Source organism: Nicrophorus vespilloides, unplaced genomic scaffold (assembly GCF_001412225.1).
Source record: "Nicrophorus vespilloides isolate i.1.1-1 unplaced genomic scaffold, Nicve_v1.0, whole genome shotgun sequence".
Classification (NCBI taxonomy): Eukaryota; Metazoa; Arthropoda; class Insecta; order Coleoptera; family Silphidae; genus Nicrophorus; species Nicrophorus vespilloides.
This window is the reverse complement of record NW_017098599.1, coordinates 55,389-80,031: the sequence shown is the minus strand read 5'-3', so window position 1 is coordinate 80,031 and position 24,643 is coordinate 55,389. Positions and strand designations below refer to the sequence as shown.

General features: G+C 32.9%; 1 protein-coding gene across 1 annotated transcript; it reads left to right on the top strand.

Moving 5' to 3' along the window:
- Positions 1–5,834: 5,834 nt before the first annotated feature.
- Positions 5,835–7,301, top strand: LOC108562834 (translation initiation factor IF-2). Its single transcript, XM_017921303.1, has 2 exons — positions 5,835–5,905; positions 5,997–7,301. Exons 1-2 carry the CDS (start codon positions 5,894–5,896, stop codon positions 7,299–7,301), a joined length of 1,317 nt encoding a protein of 438 aa, XP_017776792.1. The 5' UTR covers positions 5,835–5,893.
- Positions 7,302–24,643: the final 17,342 nt, after the last annotated feature.

Genomic DNA, 24,643 nt, shown 5'->3' with positions numbered 1-24,643 from the left:
TGTTATGTTGTTATATCATGGTTTAATTATTGTAAATCTTACAAGGATTTGAACATTTTTTGTTTGTTTTACTTATTTGGTGGAACAATTATGTTCAATAACTGTAAAAGTGAATTGGCTGGTTTTGTCGTACTGCAATTAACTTTCTACCAAAATCAAGGTAAAGAATGGACATTTATTAAACTATTAAAGTGTAAAAAGCCTTTCCACACTTTAATGGTTTGTACGTAAATAATTGGTGAACAGATGTAATTTGAATCAGACATATTCAATTCTCAGATAGAAAGTAATAATTCAATGAGAAATAAAGAATCAATTTATTAGCCTTGTAGTTTAGAAATTGAGAAATATGGCAAATACTTTGATTCTTAAGTAGAGTATTTCTTCAAAACTGGGTGCGTCTTATCTTTACTTCAGGAAACTTGTTAGATTTTGATTTAAACTTTGCAATGAATTTGGATTATTATCCAAATAAATCGATTTCTAAAAGAATTATTTTAATACCTCGTATAGTGCAGGACTTTAAAACAGCTGAAAAAGAGACTTGACTACATAAAAGTAAAAAAAAATACGAATATTTGAGTATAAAAATAAAATTTTGTGTACCAATTTTTTAAAATTTATTTACATTTTCCTCAAACTAAATTTCGTTTTTTATTTATCAAACTATACTATTGTGAATCCGCACTGATTGAAGCCGGATTTTGCGAGGAATTGCTTCGTTTTTTTTTAATTTATAGTTAATTTAATTTATTAATAAGAAAATATTTTATGCGGAAACCTGATTATTTGAACGCATGTTAGAATGGAACATTGAACTTAACGGAAATAGCTGTAATCCGTCTCGCGTTAGATAATGAGCGAAATTCAAATAAATTCAATTCTTTCTCGCTTGGAAATCACGGAAGAAGGAGAGTGCAAATACATGCAGAAATTACTATAATATGTGCAAAAGAAAGAAAAAAATAATAATAATCGTTCAAATTAGCACAGCTTGCATAGAAGATTATCTTCTCTTGAAATTTAGTACATTTTCTCTTCGTTGTTATTACTTATTTATAATTAGTTTTCTATTTGTGTCAGCAATTGTTGAATTTACTTGCAAAGTAATTTTCTAAATATGTTTTTTCTTTGTAATAAATAATGGATTTTCTCTTTACTTATTATTTCTAACACCAACTGGATTGAATACTTATGTAATAATATATTCGATAAGTGCGAAATAGTATATTTAATAAATTGCAATTGGCACCGAATTCTTCTTACGCAATGAACTGCGTAGTAGTAAATGGTAAATAGATATTATTGTAACATTGTGCAAAGTAAAAGTCGATGCATAGCATACACATATACTATGGTTCGTTCCTTCTTGCTTCTCTATTTTTTCTTATGATGTTCGCTTCTTTTGCGGCAGCGGCGAAGAGCATATGGTAACATTTTCTCCACTTCTCCAGATGAAATTGAATTAAGAATTGCACGAAAGCTGCTGCTGCTGCTGCTGTTGCCTTCGATTTGCTTTCATCGATTTGCATTTCAAGATGCAGGCCTAGTTTCGAACGTACCTGTCCGCTCAATTAGATTCCGGCCGTCGCATTTTGCAAACCGTAATTGTTGTATGCTCTTTGCGCTTTGCTCGTTACCCCATTCACATTTAAGCTCACAACAACAACAATAACTTCTTTAAATAACGTCTTAATTTCCACGCTCTCATTCTTTTTATAAACGACGACTTTTTTTTGCAGTTTAATTAGAAAATTGTAGTACTTAAATCTTATAATTAAACATTTTTTTTCTTCACTTTACATTTCCAATAATAATTAACTTATTTCCATTAGCTCTAGAAGTAAATGTGATTTATCTTTTTAAGTTAATAATTTGCATACAGAAATACATATCATTGCATAGTGCGGTTTTGATCAGTGCGAATTTTCAAAACAAAGTTAATTTCAATAAAGCTAAGTAATAATAAATTCTAAAAATGTCTATGCAAAAGAATTTTTTGTATATAAATTAACCGATTTTATTTCCATACTATTTTACAGTCCTCGTTTAGTCCGGTTTCAAACAGTGCTAAGTATTTCTGTATTTAGTATTAGTTTTATGAAGTATAGAAATAGGAGCAGAAAACAATAAATTTTCTAAAATAACAACAAAAAAATAATAATTTCTATTTAATTTAATGATTTTGCAAACAAGAGAAACAATTTTTATAATAAAAAATACTCGTACTCGACATTTATACGAACGTACACTTTACTATTGATCAGAGGACCGTAAATAATCATATTATCTAACAGTTGTACGATAAGTAAACGTTAATTACATTTATATTTAAGGTAATCATTAATGTTCTTTATCAATTTGACTTTTATTGTTATAATTTCAAACAGAATAGAAAATTAATAAAATATATCAAAAAAATGCGTTTGCTCTAACGTACTCGATGTTCATACGAACGTACAGTTTACGGACGATCTTGCATATGTTATTTAATTTCATATATATCCCAACGAATTTTTTTTTATATTAAGATGAAATAGGTTAGATAGATATTATACGAGTATTGAGTATACAAGAATATTGTTCGATCTTCCGTACTAGATATTCATACAAACGTACACTTTGCGTACGTTAAAATGCTGCACACGTTAAGTCAGGGCTAATTGTATGTATTAGACTATATAAGATAATGATTAATTTTCTGTAGATCGCCTATCAAATTGGTTTCGATTGTTTTTCAAAGTGATTGTAATAAGTAATTTAATGAAACGATGAACAAGATTTGTTATGTTTTTGAAAAATGATAACTTCTTCCATTTGTATAACGCCATGCGTTTCAAATTAAGAAGAAGCAATGAGTTAGGCCGATAGCCAATTAAAATAATCCATGTGGGAATGGAGCGAGGTTTTTGACAAGTTAAAAAATCGCCCACCTGCAGAAAGGGAGGAAGCTCTCGCACACGCTCATCGCTTACGTAAGTAAGTAAACAAGTAAGTGAAGCCCTCGATATCTCTCGAGATGGAAGCGTTGGGCAGTTTACAAAATTAATAAGTTTCTCCATCTTCTTCTTCTTGTGTTGTAATGAACTGTCCGAATCGTCCGTAATAGTAGGGGGCGGCGGGGCGAGACGCACGGGGGTTGACGCTAATTGTTGATATTCCAGTTGATTACTTCGAATTTACACCTGCAATCATTCGGGTCGGGTTTGATTGAGCCATAAAACGGCTTTACGATTTTCATCCACCATTCGTTTTTTTTTGCCATCATCATCATCATCTTATCATTACGACGTGTGCACTGCCCACACCATTAAAAATAACGCTCTATTTGCGCTCCCGATAAACGGCAATTAATTCCGCACCGTCATCCGCCCATCACACTTGTACAATCTAAACTATTCATTACTTAATCATCATCGGTCCACCGAAACTACCTCATTATAATACCGAAATTAATGTCATTTAAACCTAAACGTTTTAGATAACATACAATTTTCACGAGCTTCGCAATCAAGCAATAGATGGCGTCACGTAATTATGATTATGAATTACAAAATTATGGATCAAAATGTAAATTCTATCAATAATACAAATCAATTAGATGATTGTGATTGAATTTCTATTAATTTTCATTATAATAACTACAATAAAAAAAAACTATTTAGTATAGTTAAATTAATCCTTTATTATTCAACTATCCTTTATTAATACAGAAATTGTTTAAAAAAATGCAAATATATAAATAATTTGGAATACATGTAAATACTATCAAATTTAACAATAATTATTATTTAAAAATAAATTAATAAAAATAACAATTTATATATATTTTTTGCTTTATTAAGATATACGTAATTCCTTGGCAATCAATTAATATTCGTTGATAATTGTTTGTTGTATATTGAGATGTAATGCGGGAATTTAATGAAGCACGTTTGTTATATTTCTCCTCACTTAATTGTTATTAAAAGGCAATGCGGGAAATTAACGAGCTTTTTTTTTCATTCGCACCGGAAGTGCGTTTCCATTATTATAGCGCAAAATCCAAGGACTTCTGAATATCGTTACAATTCATTATAAAGTTTTTCCAATCTCAAAATTGTTATGCAAATCAATTGATTATTAACAATTAAACACGATTTTATAACATTCTCAATACAAAGTTTATACTTTTTAATGCATAAATTACTAGATTTCATTTTTCTTAAATTATTATTATCATTTTTTAAGATTCGGTGAAATTTAGTATGAAATTAAAAAAAAAAAAATAAAATTAAAAAAAAAATGCAAATTACTTGTGAGTTGTTATTTGAAATATTGTGTTTAAAAATAATGTAATCAATAGTTTTTTGTATATATCGTATTATAATATATATTATTTTATTATCTTCGAACCAAAAGATTTTTCTATAAGGCTTATTTAGTTAAGTGCGGCTCTTTAAAATATGAAAAATCGGAATGCGGCTCTCATTCATCATTAATGATATTTTGCAGGTAAATTATTGTGATTAATGTAATATGGTAAGATCTGTTACGACGTTTACCAGGAACTTGTTCTTGAAGCTGCGAGATTGAAACGTCGTTCGTCTTGAGCTATTGGACATCTGTCGTTGAAGCTTTCTATTTCCAAAACACTTGGCACACGCATCAAGTAATTAGGTGGCATCTTTGCGGCAATCTCATCATTAAGCATTCGATGATTTATAGAGTTTTAATTTGACGATTCGCAGTTTTACGGCCAATTTACAAAAACGCAGGACGAAATGCAGACGTGCTTCTTCCCCTAATCGGAGGAGCATCGACTTCATTAGGATCAGGTAGTCGTCAGCGGGGAGCTCGAAAGAAAAAAAAAGAATATAAGCAAAAGCAAACATCCAAAAAAAGTACAAAAGAATGTAAAAGGAAAGGAAAAGGATGTGCGAGATGCGAGAGAGAATTGCGCGCACGAAAGGCATTATCGTGATAACGTTTTTAGTATATAGAGAGACAGGTGAACCATTTTTGCCATGCCTACCTGTCGGTTGGTCTTACTTTTTGGAAATAGAGATGCACCGAAACGCTAATTGCTGCCCCTCGGGGCCGTAATTAGATACACGGGCCATATTCGAAGACCTCCGAATTATTCATTAGAATCCATCCAATTTTGTTGCTCCTCTCTTCATTTTCATTAATATGCAAAACTCTTGTTTATCTTCGCTCCCGTTTATAAACCTCTCGTACGCGTTTTGCTAAAGCTGCAAAATTGCATTAGCCCGGCAAGCAACCTAGTTTATTGCATTCCTTAAACACTCAAATAAATTGCAAACACATTAAGATTCTCCATAAATTATTTTCCATAAAATTGAATATATAATTTCAAAAAATATGTAAAAAAACATCTGTTCTCTGTGGAAATATTTGTAATATTTCCATGTTATTATTCTATTGGCGGAAATGGTGTTTCGTGCGTATTTGAAAACGTTATCAGGATTAATAAATATTTATGATATACGAAATGAGGTGGATTTCCTAGTGCAATTTATTGCGTTCTCAGAAAAATAAACACTTTCGAATATCTGCTGCAGATATTGGAAACTGCTTCGTATCAATTTGTATTATTTTCCAATTAGAAATCAGCGTAATGTGTATTAATGAATCCGGGTATTTTGGTATTGCAATTTTGAGAGATAAAATTGAGATGTATAATATGTAATTTTGAGGGTCGTTGTCGGTGATGGTGGCTTTGCATTTCAAGGTTATTTGCGAAGAGGTGAACCGTTGCATAAGATGTGTGGCGGATGTGGAAGTGAAACCCTCTGGAGGTGCGAGCGCAGCGGTGAGAAAGTGCAGCGGTCCGAGTATAAAAGAGTTTGCGGGTTTGTAGAGCGTCAGAGCCTTCCACATCGTCAGAAACATGAGGGCAATTGTAAGTATACCAAGAGTGAAGTGCTTCAATTTTGGAACAGAGGATTACGGTGCGGTTTATTAATTGAAGATTGTCTGTTTCTTCTTTGCAGGTATTTCTGGGTGCCGTTTGTTTGTGCTCGGCTCTAGCTGCGGAGTCCACAAAAAAGGAAGTGTCGCAGGAGAACAAGAAGCAGGATAAACGTGGCATCATTCACTTTGGCGGAGGAGAAATTGGAGGTGGAGGAGGACATGATTTTGGAGGACACGGTTTCGGAGGTGGCCTCGAATTGGGAGGTCACGGGTTCGGCGGAGGCGGCGGAGGTGGAGGTTATGGAGGTGGCGAAGGTCACCATGAGCACGTGAAGACCGTTGTCGTTGAGAAGAAGATCCCGGTTCCTTACACCGTTGAAAAGCACGTTCCATATACTGTTGAAAAGAAGGTACCGTACGAGGTTAAAGTACCAGTACCACAACCCTACACCGTGGAGAAGAAGGTTCCCTACCCAGTAAAGGAGATCATCAAGGTCCCATATTACGTGCCTCAGCCGTACGAGGTCATCAAGAAGGTACCGTACGAAGTCAAGGTACCTGTGCCAAGGCCTTACGAAGTCAAGGTGCCAGTACCACAACCCTACACCGTCGAAAAGAAGGTACCATACCCAGTCAAGGTTCACGTTCCACAACCGTACACCGTCGAGAAGAGAGTACCGTACCCGGTAAAGGTAGAGATCCCAGTTCCGCAACCTTACACCGTTGAGAAGAAGGTACCATATGAAGTGAAGGTACCAGTCGATCGTCCATACACCGTGCACGTACCAAAACCGTACCCAGTCACTGTTGAAAGGCACATCCCTGTTCCGGTCGAAAAACCAGTACCTTACGAGGTTAAAATCCCAGTCGACAAGCCTTACCCCGTCGAAGTACCAAGACCAGTCCCATACCACGTCAAGGTACCAGTACCACAGCCCTTCACCGTCGAGAAGAAAGTCCCAGTCGAAGTCGAGAAGCCCGTCCCAGTTCCAGTCAAGGTACCAGTAGACAAACCATATCCTGTGATCAAGGAAGTACCATACCCGGTCGAGAAAGAAATACCATATCCGGTCAAAGTACCAGTCCACATTCCCATCAAAGTATCTCACCATGAAGGAGGTGGCGGTGGATCCTTCGGAGGAGGTCACTTCGGAGGCGACGGTGGTCACTTTGGAGGCGGCGGTGGTCACTTTGGAGGCGGAGGCGGCGGCGGTCACTTTGGAGGCGGAGGCGGCGGTGGTCACTTCGGCGGCGGAGAAATTCACTTCGGAGGCGGCGGCGGTGACGGAGGTCACTCCTTCGGCGGCGGATCCTTCGGAGGAGGTCATTCCTTTGGTGGCGGTTCCTTCGAGGGCGGCCACTCCTTCGGCGGAGGACACCATTAAACTTAACTAGTACCATTTGTTAGCTGTGTTTGTTTGTTATCTTATTGCAATAATGACGCGCACATCATCGAACCATCAAAATCACCCAAAAACCAGTGTGCAGTATTATTAATAATATCCTGTTAAAGATTTAAAAGAGAGAAAAAAAAAACGACAAAGAGAAATTGAAATTATTACTTAAAAAATAAATAAATCATACATCTCTATGTAAGCAGCCGAACATTTAATTGAAAATACCCAACAATAATAAATCATTACAGCAGAATTCCAATACGAAATCCAGTTAAAGCCTCGTTTATTGGCATTTCTTCAGGCCGGAAATCAACTTTGCGAATCTCGCATCAATTGCGACAATTCTAAAAACAAATTAAGCTAAAGCGCATTCGTGTTATACTTACCTATTCGTACCATCTCTTAAGACAGGAAATCAAGAGTCAAAGTGAAAGCATTTTGAAGATGTTTACGGCGCGCCGACCATATGACGAGTTAGTTGCACAATCGCTTCCTGGTGATTTGCCCACATTGTCGGTCGGTACGCGCATTTACTTTGCGCTCCGATAAAACAAAAATTATGGAAGACGACGACGAAGAAGTTGGAAAAACGACCGGTAAACATCCAGGAAATCTGAATGTAACTACAGATTTGCATCAGGGGAAAGCGAACGAACGATTTCTTAAACACATTCGACTGACGGAATTGCGCACCGCCGTTCTAATAATAAATAACACTGCTTGTGCATTATCCAAATTATATAATCAAGCGTGCAAATGCATTGCACATAATGATAATTATTAATCATAATTGAAAATCGTAATTAGATTTATATTTAATCTAAATGTAATTATACAAGATTGAAAACTATTTTATTTATTACTTAATCGCATGCATCAATGAGTATAGTATTGTTGTTACCGCGGAAACCCAAATGAAAAACAAATAATAAATTGATAATTAACACAAATTGATAGAAAAAAAAAACAAAACAAACAAAAAATTTGTCCTTTCAACCCAAAGGTTATTAACTGAAGTATTACTTCCAAATTAAAAAATAATATTATATAAATTCTGATTTAATTGAATTTGCAATAATTATTTTTTTAAAAAAATGAATTGTTATCTAAATCTCAAACAACAATAAATTAAAAGTCTTGCAGAAGTCTGTTATAAATAACTTACTAAATATTTCATATGTTTTTACAAAACAATTACAGAAAACATTTATATAAAAAGATTAATTAATTAATTATTGTAACATTCCTTCTGTAGTTCATAACAAATCGCTTGAAACCTGCTTATATTGTATTATTATTAATCATATAGATTACTAGTTTCTTAATCGTGAGATTTTGCATTGTTATTAATAATGAAAATGTTGTATTACATGAATTTAGTATCCCATTAAAATGAGAGTATGTATGTATACTTAAGAGTGAAAGTGTCGTTGTGTTTTGAGCAATTACAAGCAATGTATTCAAAAGTTTCTTTCGCACGTTGTTCAGCAAACTGAAAGTAGGGTGACGAACGTCAAGAGTTGACGTGTGCATGCGTTCGTTCGTACGTACGTACGTTTGAGTGTGTGTGTGTGTGTGTGTGTGGTCGTAATCGGATTACTGATGCGATACTGTTGTGACAACAAGGACGATCCGATTAAATTGTGCTGCAAGGACAATTGCAGCAAGCATACTATATGTATATACATACGGGTTTTGGGTTTGGGAGAGAGGCAAAAGGGCGCGACCGCTCATCCCTTCAACCGCTCGACCGTAATTGATATCATATTAGCCCTATTGTCGGGGGCGATCGTGCAACTTATGTTTGGCCGTGTTACACAAAATGAATCACTGTTTTCACACATCCCGGACCCCTCTCATAATCTACACTATGTACATATATAAATTCCATTAAGCCTATCCCAATATTACAGTATTCAACTAAAATTTCATTATGCGCAATTTGATATAAACCGATCAAGTTTCATTTGCCTATTTTATTAAATCTCTCAGTATATCCTTAATAGTATTATTGTCTTGTAATTGAAGACAGAAGTGAAATTAAATATAACTTAAAGTTTCAAATAAAACAATTTTTTTCGTAGTTTTTAACATTTTTTTTTTAATAATTAATTTATAGCAATTATGATTGAATATTTTCAAATTGTTGTAAAATAATCTGTATTAATGTTGCAATTTTTTGTCTATTAAAAAATATTTGTATTCATGCAATTAAAAGAAAACTGCTGAAACAAATTCGCACATTACAAAATTCATTGTCAATATAAATTGTTACAGTTTAACGTCTCACTTTTTGGGCATCCATTTAACTTCTTTTTTTTTCGCTAAGTCGGACCTGGTCATTACAAATTAACGTCACTTGTTAACCGACGCCGCCTGTGCTTTTGAGCTGCTCGTTTATCCTTCCACTTCATTTTTTTCTTCTTCTTCTTCTCTTTCTTTCTGTTCTCTCTCGTTCTTCTCCTCCCTTTAATAACAAGATAATACATAAATTTATAACTATTTAGCATACTTAAGGAGCGAAATGAGTATAACTATTTTGCATAATCGAGTTTAGTACGAAGTAAAAACTTGCATTGCAATTTATTCGCCGCACGCAACGTTAAATGTCCAATGGAAAAAGTATATTATGATTCTTGCAGTAATTTCAGTTAATTATTTTGAAAATGTTTGTAAGATTTAACTTAATTGAATATTAATTCTAAATATACAGAAAATTCCGGATTCCAAAATTTCCGGACTTTTACTCGTATAGTGAAACATATTCAAAAATACACATAATATGTGTACAATGTGTAATATGTGTACACAGGTTTTAAAAATGATTAGCAGGGACTTCTCTTCTCATCGTCACTCGTTATGTGAAACGTCGCACATTTTGCTCGTTAAGCGAAATTCCACCGTATTAATAAACAACACAAATATTTCATAACATATTAATAAATATTGAAATATCCAAAATTGAAATTTATTGTAAATAATTTGAGAAAACCAAATACCAAAAAATCTGAATTTCAACATTTACTAAATTTAAATATCAAAAAAATGCAACGTTTGAAATTTAATGTAACTAATTTGTTTTTATTATATTTATAAGAAAAAATTACCTTAGATTACAGTGTAACATACTTACAGAATTATTATACTTACTAATATTAAGGGAGAAAAGAAAACTACAATTTGCTTCAGTTAAAAAAAACCATAACACAAATATTGTTTTTCTTATCTTTGAAGCTGAAATTAGAAAATGGGAAAGGGATTAAATGTTACAAACAGAAATGTTATAATTAACAATAATATTTTTTATTTCTAAAAAGTAACTCGCATTTACAAATAAATTAACAAATAACATATATCTAACATATCATCAAAGTTTTTTTTATCACATTTCTTCTCACTTTAAGTAAGTTGAGCAGCATACCACAGATGACCAACATATTTCTTTGTTTTCCTCTAAATTTATTTCTATATCAGGTACCTCGTAATTTGTTGGAGGAACGCTGATATTACTTTCTGCACATGAATTGGTATTTTCTGGTAAATTATTCACTGAATTTGATATGCTCGGGATTTGTAGAGTCATTTCAGCCGGAATTGGAACTGGCGCAGGCATTTGCATATACATCTGACGAGATGCATATATCAAATGCTCGTTATCCAATTCCGAGCTCAGCGTCCTCCGTGTATTTCTAAGCAAAATCATTTTCCTTAGAGTACTTTTGCTCTTATTGTACTGTTTACCTATTGTTAAATTAATTATGTTGTTTCTCAACTTCCTGTAACAATTGTATGGGCACCAAAATCTCTTTCCATAGCAGCACCCTTTATTTAAATTCGTTGAAGTAGTCAGCTTCATGTTTTTTGCTTCAGTACAGTTGTGTTTGTCACAAGTTTCAGAATCAGAATGATAATGTTCACAATTTGTTTGCGAATTATATATCAAATTTATTGATGTACCTGAGGAATTAAGGTACAGGTTTTATGGCTTATGCAAAAATTGAAACCTAGCTAGAGCAGGTATAATTTTATTACACCCTGCAATAAACCTAATCAATCGTACTTGTACTATAGTTTCGGTTTTTCCATCTTGGTCCTAATACTTCTTTATTGCTATGAACAAGAAGTAAAGAAAAAATGATGATAGGATCATAAACAACGCATTACATTAAAAGAGAATTTAGATTCCTACCTCAAATTTCCTAATGCCGATAATATACCAAAAAATGTTTTAATAATGGCAATGATAATTTTGGTATATTAATGAATGTCGAAAAATAATCTTATTTTTTAAGAAATTAAAATTTTAATTTCAATCGCCAAATCATTGTTATGAATATAAATGAAAACAAATTTTATTATCATTTTGAAAAGGAAATAACTTTGCAATTGTATGCAATTTTATCTATTCATAGAATTATTTAATAATTTCGTTATTATAAATTATTTAACACGTTAAGTACGGCCCCCAGAAAATTTTTCGTGGACGCCTATGGATTGAGTCAAATATCTTACGTCAATTATAACTTTTAAACGTTTAAATTTTTCTTATACATTTTTTAATGATATTGAAGCAATTTATAACAATTGTGGGAAAAATATTGAAATTTACATTTAATTCTACCTGTCGCTGCAAATATTTTTTTTAATACTCCTTTAAGTAGAAAAAAAAAATACATCGACTGAGCATCGAGTCTTTCTACCATTTCATACTTTTTTTTCAATCCCCCTTTGAAATGTTGGAGTTATTTCTGCCGCACCCTGTACATACACGAATAAGGTTTTGCAATTGTTGTTTCAGCTGGAAGAAAATATCTATTTTGATAATAAATATGAATTATAATGAAAATGTTTACTAATTGATTATGGAATATAAAATTTATCTGAACGGTCTCAATATTTCATAAAATTTGAAAGGTCGATGAACATCATTTTAATTCTTGCATTGGCTATGATGGATCAATGCACTATGTTTCGTTACTAAATTTTTAATTTCTTTCAACATAGCAAAGATTTTGATAATCAACATATTGACATTTTGTATATAAATTCTCCACAGCTAACTCACGTGTTAAAATAATGTTCTTCGTTCTTTCAAATTTTGTGAAATGTTGACAGCAATGAATAATTTGATGATGGATACTTCAGTTAAAGATTCTCTATCAGTTTTTTCTTCTAATGTTTATGTTTAAAGCAATCAAAAAGTATTGGGTAAAGGGAAAACCAGAACGATGATACGAATATTGTACTTAGGTTTATTGCAGAGGGTAATACAATTATACCTGCTCTAGACTAGGTTTTAGCTTCTAGCATAAGCCATAAAACCTGTACCTTAATTCCTCAGGTACATCAATAAATTTGATATATAATTCGCAAACAAACTGAGAACATCATCATTCTGATTCTGAAATTTGTGACAAACACAACTCTACTGAAGCAAAAAACATGAAGCTGACTACTTCAACTTATTTAAATAAAGGGTGCTGCTATGGAAAGAGATTTTGGTGCCCATACAATTGTTACAGGAAGTTAAGAAACAACATAATTAATTTAACAATTGGAAAACAGAACAGTAAGAGCAAAAGTACTCTAAGGAAAGTGATTTTGCTTAGAAATACACGGAGGACGCTGAGCTCGGAATTGGATAACGAGCATTTGATATATGCATCTCCTCAGATGTATATGCAAATGACTGCGCCAGTTCCAATTCCGGCAGAAAAGACACTACAAATCCCGAGCATATCAAATTCAGTGAATAATTTACCAGAAAATAACAATTCATGTGCAGAAAGTAATATCAGCGTTCCTCCAACAAATTACGAGGTACCTGATATAGAAATAAATTTAGAGGAAAACAAAGAAATAAGTTGGTCATCTGTGGTATGCTGCTCAACTTACTTATAGTGAGAAGAAATGTGATAAAAAAACTTTGATGATATGTTAGATATATGTTATTTGTTAATTTATTTGTAAATGCGAGTTACTTTTTAGAAATAAAAAATATTATTGTTAATTATAACATTTCTGTTTGTAACATTTAATCCCTTTCCCTTTTTCTAATTTCAGCTTCAAAGGTAAGAAAAACAATATTTGCGTTATAGATTTTATTTGAAAATGAACCCATTTATGGCTGCATAAATTTTTGAATTCTAATAGCCTCTTCGCAATTCGATCCTAAATCCGATGCCTCTTTGATCGCGAATTCATATATCGGTTCGTTACAAAGAAGTCGTTATTAAAATTATCTACTTTTCGCACTGATTTCTTTTCTATTTACAAAGTAATCTATCTACAATAAAAGTAAAACAGCTCTAGTTTAGGGTTAATTAATGAAAAAATAAAAATATATATTAGAGATTGATCCAGCGACCAATCTCCACAGAATGCTTATAAAAGAAAAACTCACGAACACATACACGCAAATAAGTCTTATTGTCAATTTAGACATCACAACTTAACTTTAAAAGTTATTAGGGTTTAAATCGTTTCAATGTTCGTCCTGCAGCCGATGTTGGTATTTGCTGCTGAGTTCCATTATCTCATCTTTCACAAATATGTCTCCAGTGTATTGATGAATGTATGTACTCGTTAGTCGAGAACCAGGGATCATTGGCAATTGCTCTGAGCGTTTTTGACTGGAACCGCTGTATGATGTCAATACTTGTATTACAAGCAGATCCCCACAGTTGTAATCCGTAAGTCCATATCGGTTTTATAATTGTTTTGTATATTAAAACCTTGTTTTGAGCTGAGATGGATGAGTACCTACGCATCAGCCAATGCAATCAGCTGCTTTCTTTTTGTCGTGATATGTTTTTTCCAGGTGAGTCGACGATCCAGATGCATGCCAAGATACTGTAACGTGGTAAAATTAACAACGTTGCAACTACGCTCCTCGGTGCAACTATGCTTCCAAAATTCGGGGAGACCGCAGCGAACCACGAAGGAAGATGGTCGAGGTCTCCAGTTGAGAAGACATTTGATACATATTTGTGTGCTCTAGAAGAGCCAAGGCCCACCGTCGGAGGAAAGCAGTTATTAGAGTGTTTCCTCTCAATAAAAGGAAGTGACGCCCAGAACCTTTCCACATCAGAAACTCACGCCCAAGCCGGCTTTGAAGATTTGGTATATTCGTTTTTCGTACACGAAGCACCCGTCGTGTAACAATTGGCGACCAACAGGGGCGGATCAAGAGTGTGATTAAAAGAAGGTGTGGAAGAATAGTTAAATTGTAATTAGAAGGTACGATTTTTGGAAAGTTTATTTTTTTGTTGATTTATTCAGAACGATAGTCATTCATTTTTTTGTTATTGCTTATCAGTTTCAATTCAGTTTATTCAAATTTGGAAACGTTTTTTTTACAAGAGTTTATTTTCATTTTGGTTTAGATTTGATAGAAATTTAAATATAAATATGGATATACAAAGACTCTTGAAAGATAAATGCGTCTATGAATCACATGACGCACAATCAGTTGAAGAGTAGACTTGCGCCTCTTCTATTGCAGGAAACTGGGGAGGTACTAAGTCCCATAATGGCGGTGTCTTGCAACTGTAAGCGGAAGATTGAATTTTTGGAAAATTTGGTAGAACGTTTTCATGGCTCATATGATTCAATCTTGGCAGAGTGGATTGAAACGAAGTTGAACCATAAAATGGGCGCTTAGTAAAGTTTCCTGAAGAATTGAAATCGAAGGCAAATGAGTACAAAATAAAACTGGATCAATTGGACAAAGCAACGTGGATTAAATGTGAGCAATTTGAAAATAATAAAGGAAAATCTTATGCTCATCCAATAACCGAGGAAGAAGAAGAAATTATTATAAAAATATTATACAATATAGAGGAGACTGTTGAAAAACTATGAAAAGGATCCAAAAATTTCAGTTGCCAGCAGCTGTGATTATAAATTATCTCAATTCAAAGATGATCCTCAATTGGAAGATGTTATTGAAGATGAAGAAAGTGAAGAAGATATACCCTTGTCTGCATAACTTGAATCATCTATAAGAAAAATTGAATCTGAAGAAGATGATGAAGTGCTACTCACTTCTAGAAAGAAGGTAAAGAAAGAGAAAAGAAAAAAGAGGAAAAATTATGGTTCAGATGTTGAAGAAGAAGAAAAAGAAGAGAAATATAGGGTGTCCCAAAATTAATTTTAATTTGCTGCCATTTGCCACTTTACAGTGTTTACAGTGTTGGCAACCCCAAAAATAAACAATTTGACAGCTGAGAGGTTAGGGTTAGTAAAAATGAGACGTTGAATGGATTATTGTTCAAGCAGTGATTGCTACTGATGCTCGATATCACGACATCATAACACACTCTGCCCCAGTTGGATGATATTGACAAAAATCGCAACTTGGAGATTAAAAACTGTATTTTCTATTTAATTCAAATCTATCGTTAATTTTTGGACACCCTTTATAAGGTCAAGAAGAAAAACAAGTTGAAAAAGGAGAAAACGTATCAGAAAGAAAGAAAAGAAGGCGAAGAAAGCGAAAAGCGGAAAAAGTATAATCCAATGGATGAAGACGTTAAACAGAAGACTTCAACTAAGAAAAAGGATAATAAGAAAATTTGGAAAATTCTAGTTTTTTGTGAAAACCAGATGGAAGAAGAAAAATTGTTTAAGTCAACATCAACGGCGAATCAAATGGATGGAAAAGTAGTAGAGAAGACCCACTTGACGGAAGGAATTGATTTTGTTTAGAATATTTATTTTTGTTAAGTAGTAGAATTATTCGTTTTTTTTACCGGGAAGGGAGGTAGTTGTAACGTGGTAAAATTGACAACGCTGCAACTACGCTCCAAGCCGGCTTTGAAGATATTGTATAATTTGTATTTTTGTACACAAAGCACCCGTCACTGCTATTCAGTGTAACGGGTAGACAAGTTTGTCGACGCATTGTGTACGTTACGTGCACCGACTTAGTTTCATTAGCCCTGATTCTCCACTTTCTGGTTCGATACTATTCAGACTTCGTTGGAGTATCTGCGAGGCCGTAGTTCGGTTTTGGTGAGATGAAATGAAACATATTAAAAAATACACATAATACGTTCTAAAGATGATTACCAGACGCGCAATTTAAAAAAATGATTTAGCTACTTTTATTAAGAATTTCCTGATCAAATGTAATTTTGAAAAGAACAGTGCTAATTAATTAACTTTCTTAATTATATATTATTTTTTTTTACAAAAATATTAATTAAATTTGATTAAACAATGAAAAAAATAACAATCTATTGGATATAGACAAATGTCTATCATCAATAGATTATTATTATATGTTACAAAAAAAATAGTACACATTAATTATATTTTGAAAGAAGTAGTACATTTCTTTCATATTTATGCGAAGAGAGAGAAAAAAAAACATTAATTTGATTTCTTTCTTTGAACTGAAATTAGAATTAGAATTAATACTAATATTCGTTTATTTTAGAAAGCAATTCGCGTTTGGTCAAGCGCATACAAGTAAACCAATTAATTTACAATAAACAGGGACATTTTCCTGTCGGGTTCAATGGTTCATGTTGTATACACACATTCACTAGTTTAATTAACTCGATTTGGAGTTTGCGTTACATAATGAAACATATATCCATCAGTGCGACAGAGCTCGAATTCAATCGTCCGATAAATTAACAAAACCTTTTTCGCACCACTTAAAATCACAGTTTTTTTTTAAACACATTTCTTTTCATTTTAAGTACATTGAGAAGTATACCACAGATGACCAATTTTTCCTTATTTTCATCTAAATTTATTTCTATGTCAAGTACCACGTAATTTGTTGGAGGAACGCTGATATTGTTTTCTGTATTCAGTATCTGTATTCTTAATATGTTCGGGATTCGAACAGTCTTTTCAGCTGGAATTAGTAATTGCAATGGAACTGTGTAGTAATTATATGATGTTGTCCAATTCCGTATTTCTCAGTAAAATCAATTTCCTTGGAGTACTTTTACTCTTACTATACTGTTTACCTATTGTTAAATTAATTATGTCGTTTCTTTACTTCCTGTAACAATTGTATGGGCACCCTTTATTTAAATAAGTTGTAGTAGTCAGCTTCATGATTTTTGCTTCAGTAGAGTTGTGTTTGTTACAAACAGAAATGTTATAATTAACAATAATATTTTTTATTTCTAAAAAATAATTTAATAAGTAACATATATCTATCATATGACAGTTTTTTTCAACACATTTCTTCTTATTTCAAGTACATTGAGCAGCAAACCACAGATGACCAACTTATGTCCTTGTTTTCCTCTAAATTTCTTTCTATGTCAGGTACTTCGTAATTTGTTGGAGGAACGATGATATTATTTTCTGTACGTGAATTGTTGTTTTCTGACATATTATCCACTGAAATTAATATGATCATAGAGTCTTTTCAGCCAGAATTGGAACTGGCGCAGGCATTTGCATATACATCTGTCGAGATGCATATATCAGATACTCGTTGTCCAATTCCGAGCTCAGCATCCTCCGAGTATTTCTCAGCAAAATCATTTTTCGTAGAGTACCTTTACTCTTACTATATTGTTTTCCAATTGTTAAATTAATTATGTCGTTTCTTAACTTCCTTTAACAATTGTATGGGCACCAAAATCTCTTTCCATAGCAGCACCCTTTATTAAAATAAGTTGTAGAAGTCAGCTTCATGTTTTTTGCTTGAGTAGATTGTGTTTGTCACAAGTTTCAGAATCAGAATAATGATGTTCTCAATTTGTTTGCGAATTATGTATCAAATTTATTGATGTACCTGAGGAATTAAGGTCCTTTTTTTATTGCTTATGCAAAAATTAATACCAAGTCAAGAGCAGGTATAATTTTATTACACCATGCAATAAACCTAATCATTCGTACTTGTATAATAGTTCCGGTTTTTCCATTTTGGTCCCAATACTTCTTTATCGTCATGAACAAAAAGTAAAGAAAAAATTATGATAGGATCATACAATGCAACAATGTAGATTTCTACCTCAAATTTCCTCAAATTATATAATTAAGTAACTTAATTAATTAGCTCTGGTCCACTTTTTAAACTTATATTTGATGAGGAAATTCTTAATGAAAGTAGCTAAATAATTTATGTTTTTAATTTTCTAACTTCAAAATTAATTTAAATGTACATTATTAATATTATATAAAACTATACACTAAATTGCATTTATGAACATACATATACAGTGGAACCTCGCAAAACGGGCATTTCGCTTAACGAGCAAAAACGAGCGACATTTCGTATAACGAGTGACGATGAGAAGAGAATTCTCAGATTGCGCGCCTGCTACATCATCTTTAAAACTTGTGTACACATATTATGTGTATTTTTGAATATGTTTCCTTATACGAGTATTTCACTATACCGGTAAAGAACCGGAAATTTTGGAACGGATTTAACTCGTTAAGCGAGGTTCCACTGTATCATTATTATTTGTATTGTTTCAGTTTTGAACCATTATAATTATTATATTTATAGTAAATGCACTTAAATATTTATAAATTTTGTAATTATTTCTTCTATTTGTTTCAAATTAGTTTCTTTTTAAATAAAGTTAATGAATCTGTAAAGGAATAACGTTTATTGTAAAAGAAAAGGCAATATAATTTATCGTTTAATCAGTGCGAAAAGTAGATAATTTTACGAGCAATAATGACTTCTTTATAACGAACCGAGATATGAATTCGCTCTTTTGATCATCGCATCGAGCGACCTTCGTTAACGTCGCTAAGTGTATCAAAGAGGCATCGAATTTAGGATCGAATTGCGAAGAGGCTATTGGAATTCGCAAATTTATGCAGTCGCCATAAATGGGTTGGGGGATTTTGCAATTAATTTGCTGCATCAGATGTGATGGCACGTGGAGAGAGACGAAGTTGGTGGCAGTTGCTATACTTTAATATCTTGCATTTTTTTATTCATTCTCATCATCCTTCTCTCTCGAAGGCCCTACTGTCCCAATTACTATAAATATAGGTCGCGTCGGAATCGATGGACCTGCAAACCAAAACAAAAAAAAGACGCTTGAGGAATTGTGCATGTGCGTCGTTTCATCCATAATTGGAGCTCGTTTTGGAGGGTCTGCGTTTTGTATTTTTTTGTTGTTGTTGTTGTAATTTGTGTAAATCAATTACCGATTGGTTCCTATTAATTTTTTTTCCTCTAAAATTAACATACTATAACAGCTGTTTTGTTGCGAACGTCGCGTGTCTTCGCCCTTCGCCCTTTTGACCGGAGGACATTAAGTCGAAGGGATGATGGGAATCGCTATCTTTACCGCACAGTGTCGGTCCATTGGGACCACAGTTCGCTAATCAAAAAAACGAGACTGTTGAACGGCTCAACGACGATTCATCCTCCTTTAATATCCTTTTATATTATCCCATTTGACACACTTAAATCCTCCCATGATACAAAGCTAAGCGTTTCCTTTTTATATTTCCTATTGTAGCGATAACAAAGAAAAACAGTGCACTGAATCATAAATACAGAATTAATTGATATTTGCAATTAACACTTAATCTTCAATTCCGTCCAACAAAAAAGTTGAAAACTTAATCAACTTTGAAAAGGCTGAAGTTTGAAAAACGCTGAATTAAAATATATTCAGTGACATATATGAGAAAAAAATCAAAATGTAAATGAAAAAATAACTTAAAAATTGCTTTTACATTCTTCTTAATATATCTGCATTGGAAATCATGAAATTTCAAACATTTTTACGTTTATTTTTCAATATTAAATCAATTTTAGCAGCGTTTCTCAAAATATTTGTTGATAATTGCACATCAACCCAATTGCTAAGTTTGTTTCACTTTACAATGACTCAACTTTGAATGAAAGTATATTTAGTGACATATATGTATAAATTCCAAAATGTTAATCTTATTATGTAACACAAAGAATCAATTAAAGTATATTTAATTAAATTTAATATAAAAATTCCAAAATTTTGCTAAAATTAATATTTGCATTAGAAATGAAAATAGTTGGATATAGTTATTATCTTTTGTAATTGAAAGAAATTCAACAAAAGATAGAAAATGTTGCACTTTTTAAGTGAAAAAAGTAATTTCTAAATTGATTCTACTAATATTTTCTTATTAATTTGTCTGGAATTAATTGGAAATTTTCAACATCAAATCAATGAAAGTGTATTGAAAATTCCAAATTTATTTGAAAATTCCAAAATTTTGCACTTCTCGAGTCATTTTTGAACCGAAAATTTTATATTATCAGCTCAATACTTTAATTATTTTAATATTCTGTAAAAAAAATCTCTGTAAAAAAAAAGATAAAGATAAATCCAAATAAACAGAAAATAGAAATTTGTTAATCGAAATTTGTCCAATCAGAAAAATAAGCCTTTTCTGATTAAGCAAAATTAGGTAAGAAATATTTGGATTGAATTTTTTTTTAATTAATAAATATCTCAAACAAAAAAAACGCATCTTTTTTCTTCTTCTCCTCGACTTTGATTTACTATAATTATAATACTAGAGTGAAATTAAGGGCGTAGGTTGGATCCAAATACATACAAGACTCAAATCCTCCCCTTCTCGAAATTCCTCTTTCCGCGAGGATCGATTTCCTTCGGATCGGACTAACTGTAACTAATTTTCAATTCAAACAGCAAACCTGGATATAATTACGGTAATGGGCATGTGGGTCACATGCATCCCGAAGAATCGTAATCCCTGCTCATGCATACATATTTATAAGGGACAAATGTGCATGAAGGACATAAAAAAAGAGGAACAGACAGAGTGGAGGAAATCTGAGAACGGACAATGGCAATAATAACAATAATTAGATATCAAATTAGTCTTGTTGCTAGGTGAATTTGTGAATCACCTGACAAAGATTATCGATAAAACTGGTCGGATTCGAAGTCTGCGTCAATTTGGTATTAAACGTACGTATTCGCATGCAAATTAAATTTTAATGATTCGTATATGTGCATACACATCAGATGGTGGAGGTTTCAGATTTCTGAGTGCGATTGTGGCCGGTATTTAATTCGCGTTTCGTTTAAATCAAATTACGCCCGAGCACCTTATTAATAATAATAATAGGGGCGCATTAATTCAGTCGTGCGAGGGGGGGCAAAAAACGTCAAGGACGTGCGCTTGCTTGGATCAAGTACACACACACACACATGAATTACGTGAGTGAAGGAAGGAAGGAATCGATCTCGTTTAGAGAGCGATAATCGGTGATATTAGGAGCGCGCACACCCTTCCAAAACTAACGAGCGCTAATTCGCATCTGATAATTGCATAACATCGTTTATTGCCATTCAATTTACTTATTCGGGCTAAACCTGACGTCCGACGTTTAAATTACCACCGTAATACGCCCAAAATTACAGCCCTTCATCGAATTACGTACAAATTTTTTTGTTGAAACATCGTGTTTTTTTTTTGAGCGCTCGAGCTGCAATTATAATATATACTGTAAACCAAAAATTGGACGCCTCTTACATGAAATTTATTTCAATATACAAAGTGAAACGTGTACTTTCACGTACATTCCATGCAAATTAAGTATGTTGTTTATAAATACCTAATTGATAAAATGCATAAATAATCGAATTAACATACATTATCCAATGTGTTAAAAACTTTATCAAATTAAAGAATATTAAAATTCATGTTATTATAATAAAAAATGTTCAAAATATTTTGTTCAGTTCATCAATTAGTCCGATTTCAAACATTTTTTGAGATATTTGTTGAACCAATTATCCGCACTATGCGAGGTATTGCTGTCCTGAAAAAAACTAACAATTTTATAGAAATGAACATCGCTATCAAATTTGATATCTAGCAGAAATTCACAATCGTTTTATACAAACTATTTATTATTTTTTATATTATTATGCCCTATCGGCATGTGGGTGGTGGTCATAGGTTCAAATCCTGATCAAACCATGCCCTTTGTGAGCCCTCTCGGTGCTTGCAGCAATGGAGCCATCGTTCATCACAGATGGACAGTCAAATGAATGAAGTTCAGCGTATGGACCTTCAGCCAAGTCGATGGACAATGACAGTGTTAACGATAGCAGCAGATTCACAGTCAAAGGAAATAGTGGAATCGCAGAGCATCAATATACTACAACACTCAATATATTAATTGTCTTATATGTTTACCGTTTGATATTTTTGTTGACAAAATTGCTATATATTGCCTAGCTCAGTTGCAAAATTAGTTAAAATCTGAAGATGTTTATTCTTGCTGCAAATCAATTTTTGTTCAAGTATTTTCAAGTTTTATAATCCTAGATCATAACTCCAGTTTGTATATAATATATAATGTATCTTTCTTGATATCTAAATTAGTTACAGTATTTGATTTTTATACCCAAATGCTCAGAAATTACAAAAAAAAAACTATTGAAAATCTGATTACTGTTACTTAAAATTTGACAACGTATTAAAAAGATATCTACTACAGTCAACCCTTCTATAGGCGGGGAAAAAATATCGTCTGTTTCAAAATTAACAAATTTGAATGAAGAAAGGGAAGAAACTTTAGATGAGGAAGATCTGATGGAATTAATTAAGGATTAGGAAAGCGAATGGTTGCTAAATCTCGATTTACAAGATGTGAAAAAAGGGCTAAATTTGGTTCTTTAGCCAAATATAGCCTTCATTTCATTCAAACTGATGGGTACGTTATAGGAGGGTTGACTGTATTTATAATTTTATTTAAAATTAAATTATACTTTCATTAATTCTCAATATATAATGTGATATAAATTTTCATATAGAGTTTCATAGATTTTGAGAAATATTTTGAAATTAAGAAATGTTTGCACTCAATATTATTTCAAATTTAATATAATAGACATATGAGATTGACACAATTATTTATTTTATACATTAACTATCAAAATTAAAGATTATTACAAATATTATCAATGTTTGATATTGCAATATTTTAAATTGCTAATTACTAAATTATTAAAATTTAGTTTGTATTTTAGTAAATAGAAGTTTATTTTTATTTATATTTTGATGATTATATAAACAGGGTAAAAATGAAAACATGGATGAAATGAAAATGTAAAATCGTTGAAATAATGAAAAAATACACAAATGAAGTGAATGTTGTGTGTGAGATAGAGAGAAAGAGAGATAAAATAATAATGGGAAGTGAGTGAAAATTGGAAAAAATAAAAATAAAAACAGGACGCTTTTCAATTAATGCTCCAAATGGAAAATCCTTCGCTAAACCATGCACTATTTCACCGACACCAGCTTCGAACTGTCACAAAAGCCAATCGGCCAGAGCAGCTTCATGCAGACATCATTCAGATGCACCGACAATACCGAGCTCGTCGCTTGCTCTGAATGAATTCCAATTTACGCGATAAGGACGAGCGAGGAGTGTCTGCGCTATACGCGATATCCGTCAAACCCAGAACCCCTTTATGTCTATATTACGTCTACCTACCAAATTACTCAACCATTTCAACGCAATTCCAAATATCTACACAACTATACAACTTTACATATATATATATGTAGATGCATGTGTTTGAGTATAAGTATTTATAACATGCAGATGCTGACCATCTACTTAATCTCAATCTATGTGCTAATTAAGGCGGAGCGCGATTTCGCAGTGTCTGTAATTAAAATAAAGTTTCCAGAGTATTTTAAAGGAGACGAAGAAGGCGAAGAGCGACGCGCCGGAAGTTAATTTGGTTTGGGTTGGGATCATGTTGGATGATGATGAGAACGGATCGTTATTAGGCGAAGGCAGTTTTGGGATGGATGAAGGAGGATGGGTGTATGAATGGATAGATGGGTGGGTGGGTTGGTTCGGTGGATGGATGGTGGCAGAGATTAGCTCGCAGTCGCGGAACTGTCGAAGTGGAACGACGCCTCCGTTCTGCGCCGCGACGCCTGGTCTCGCACGATAGAGGTCTCGGGGGAGACGCTTTGTGCCGCCAAATCACTCATTAAAACTCCACCCTCCATTTCGGAACGAAACCGCGATTACAGACGGCCCGCCCCGACCCAAACCAGGGGATGAACGTTTTAAACGCTTCCCTCTTCGATCGACTCGCCAAGCGCCACCCCCACACGACGCCAAACTTTCATCGCGCATTATCCAATTACTTTTTTTTTTACTTCTTTTCAATTTCTCTCACAAAACCCCCGCATTAGTTGAATAATAAAAACCTAATAAATTATATCAATTAATTGTTGAATACAAGAATACCGCGAAACTTGAAATATAGCACTATTAAAGCTTTAAATATCTTTAATTTAATTGATTATGATATGTGTAGGTTGTAGTCTTCGAGAAA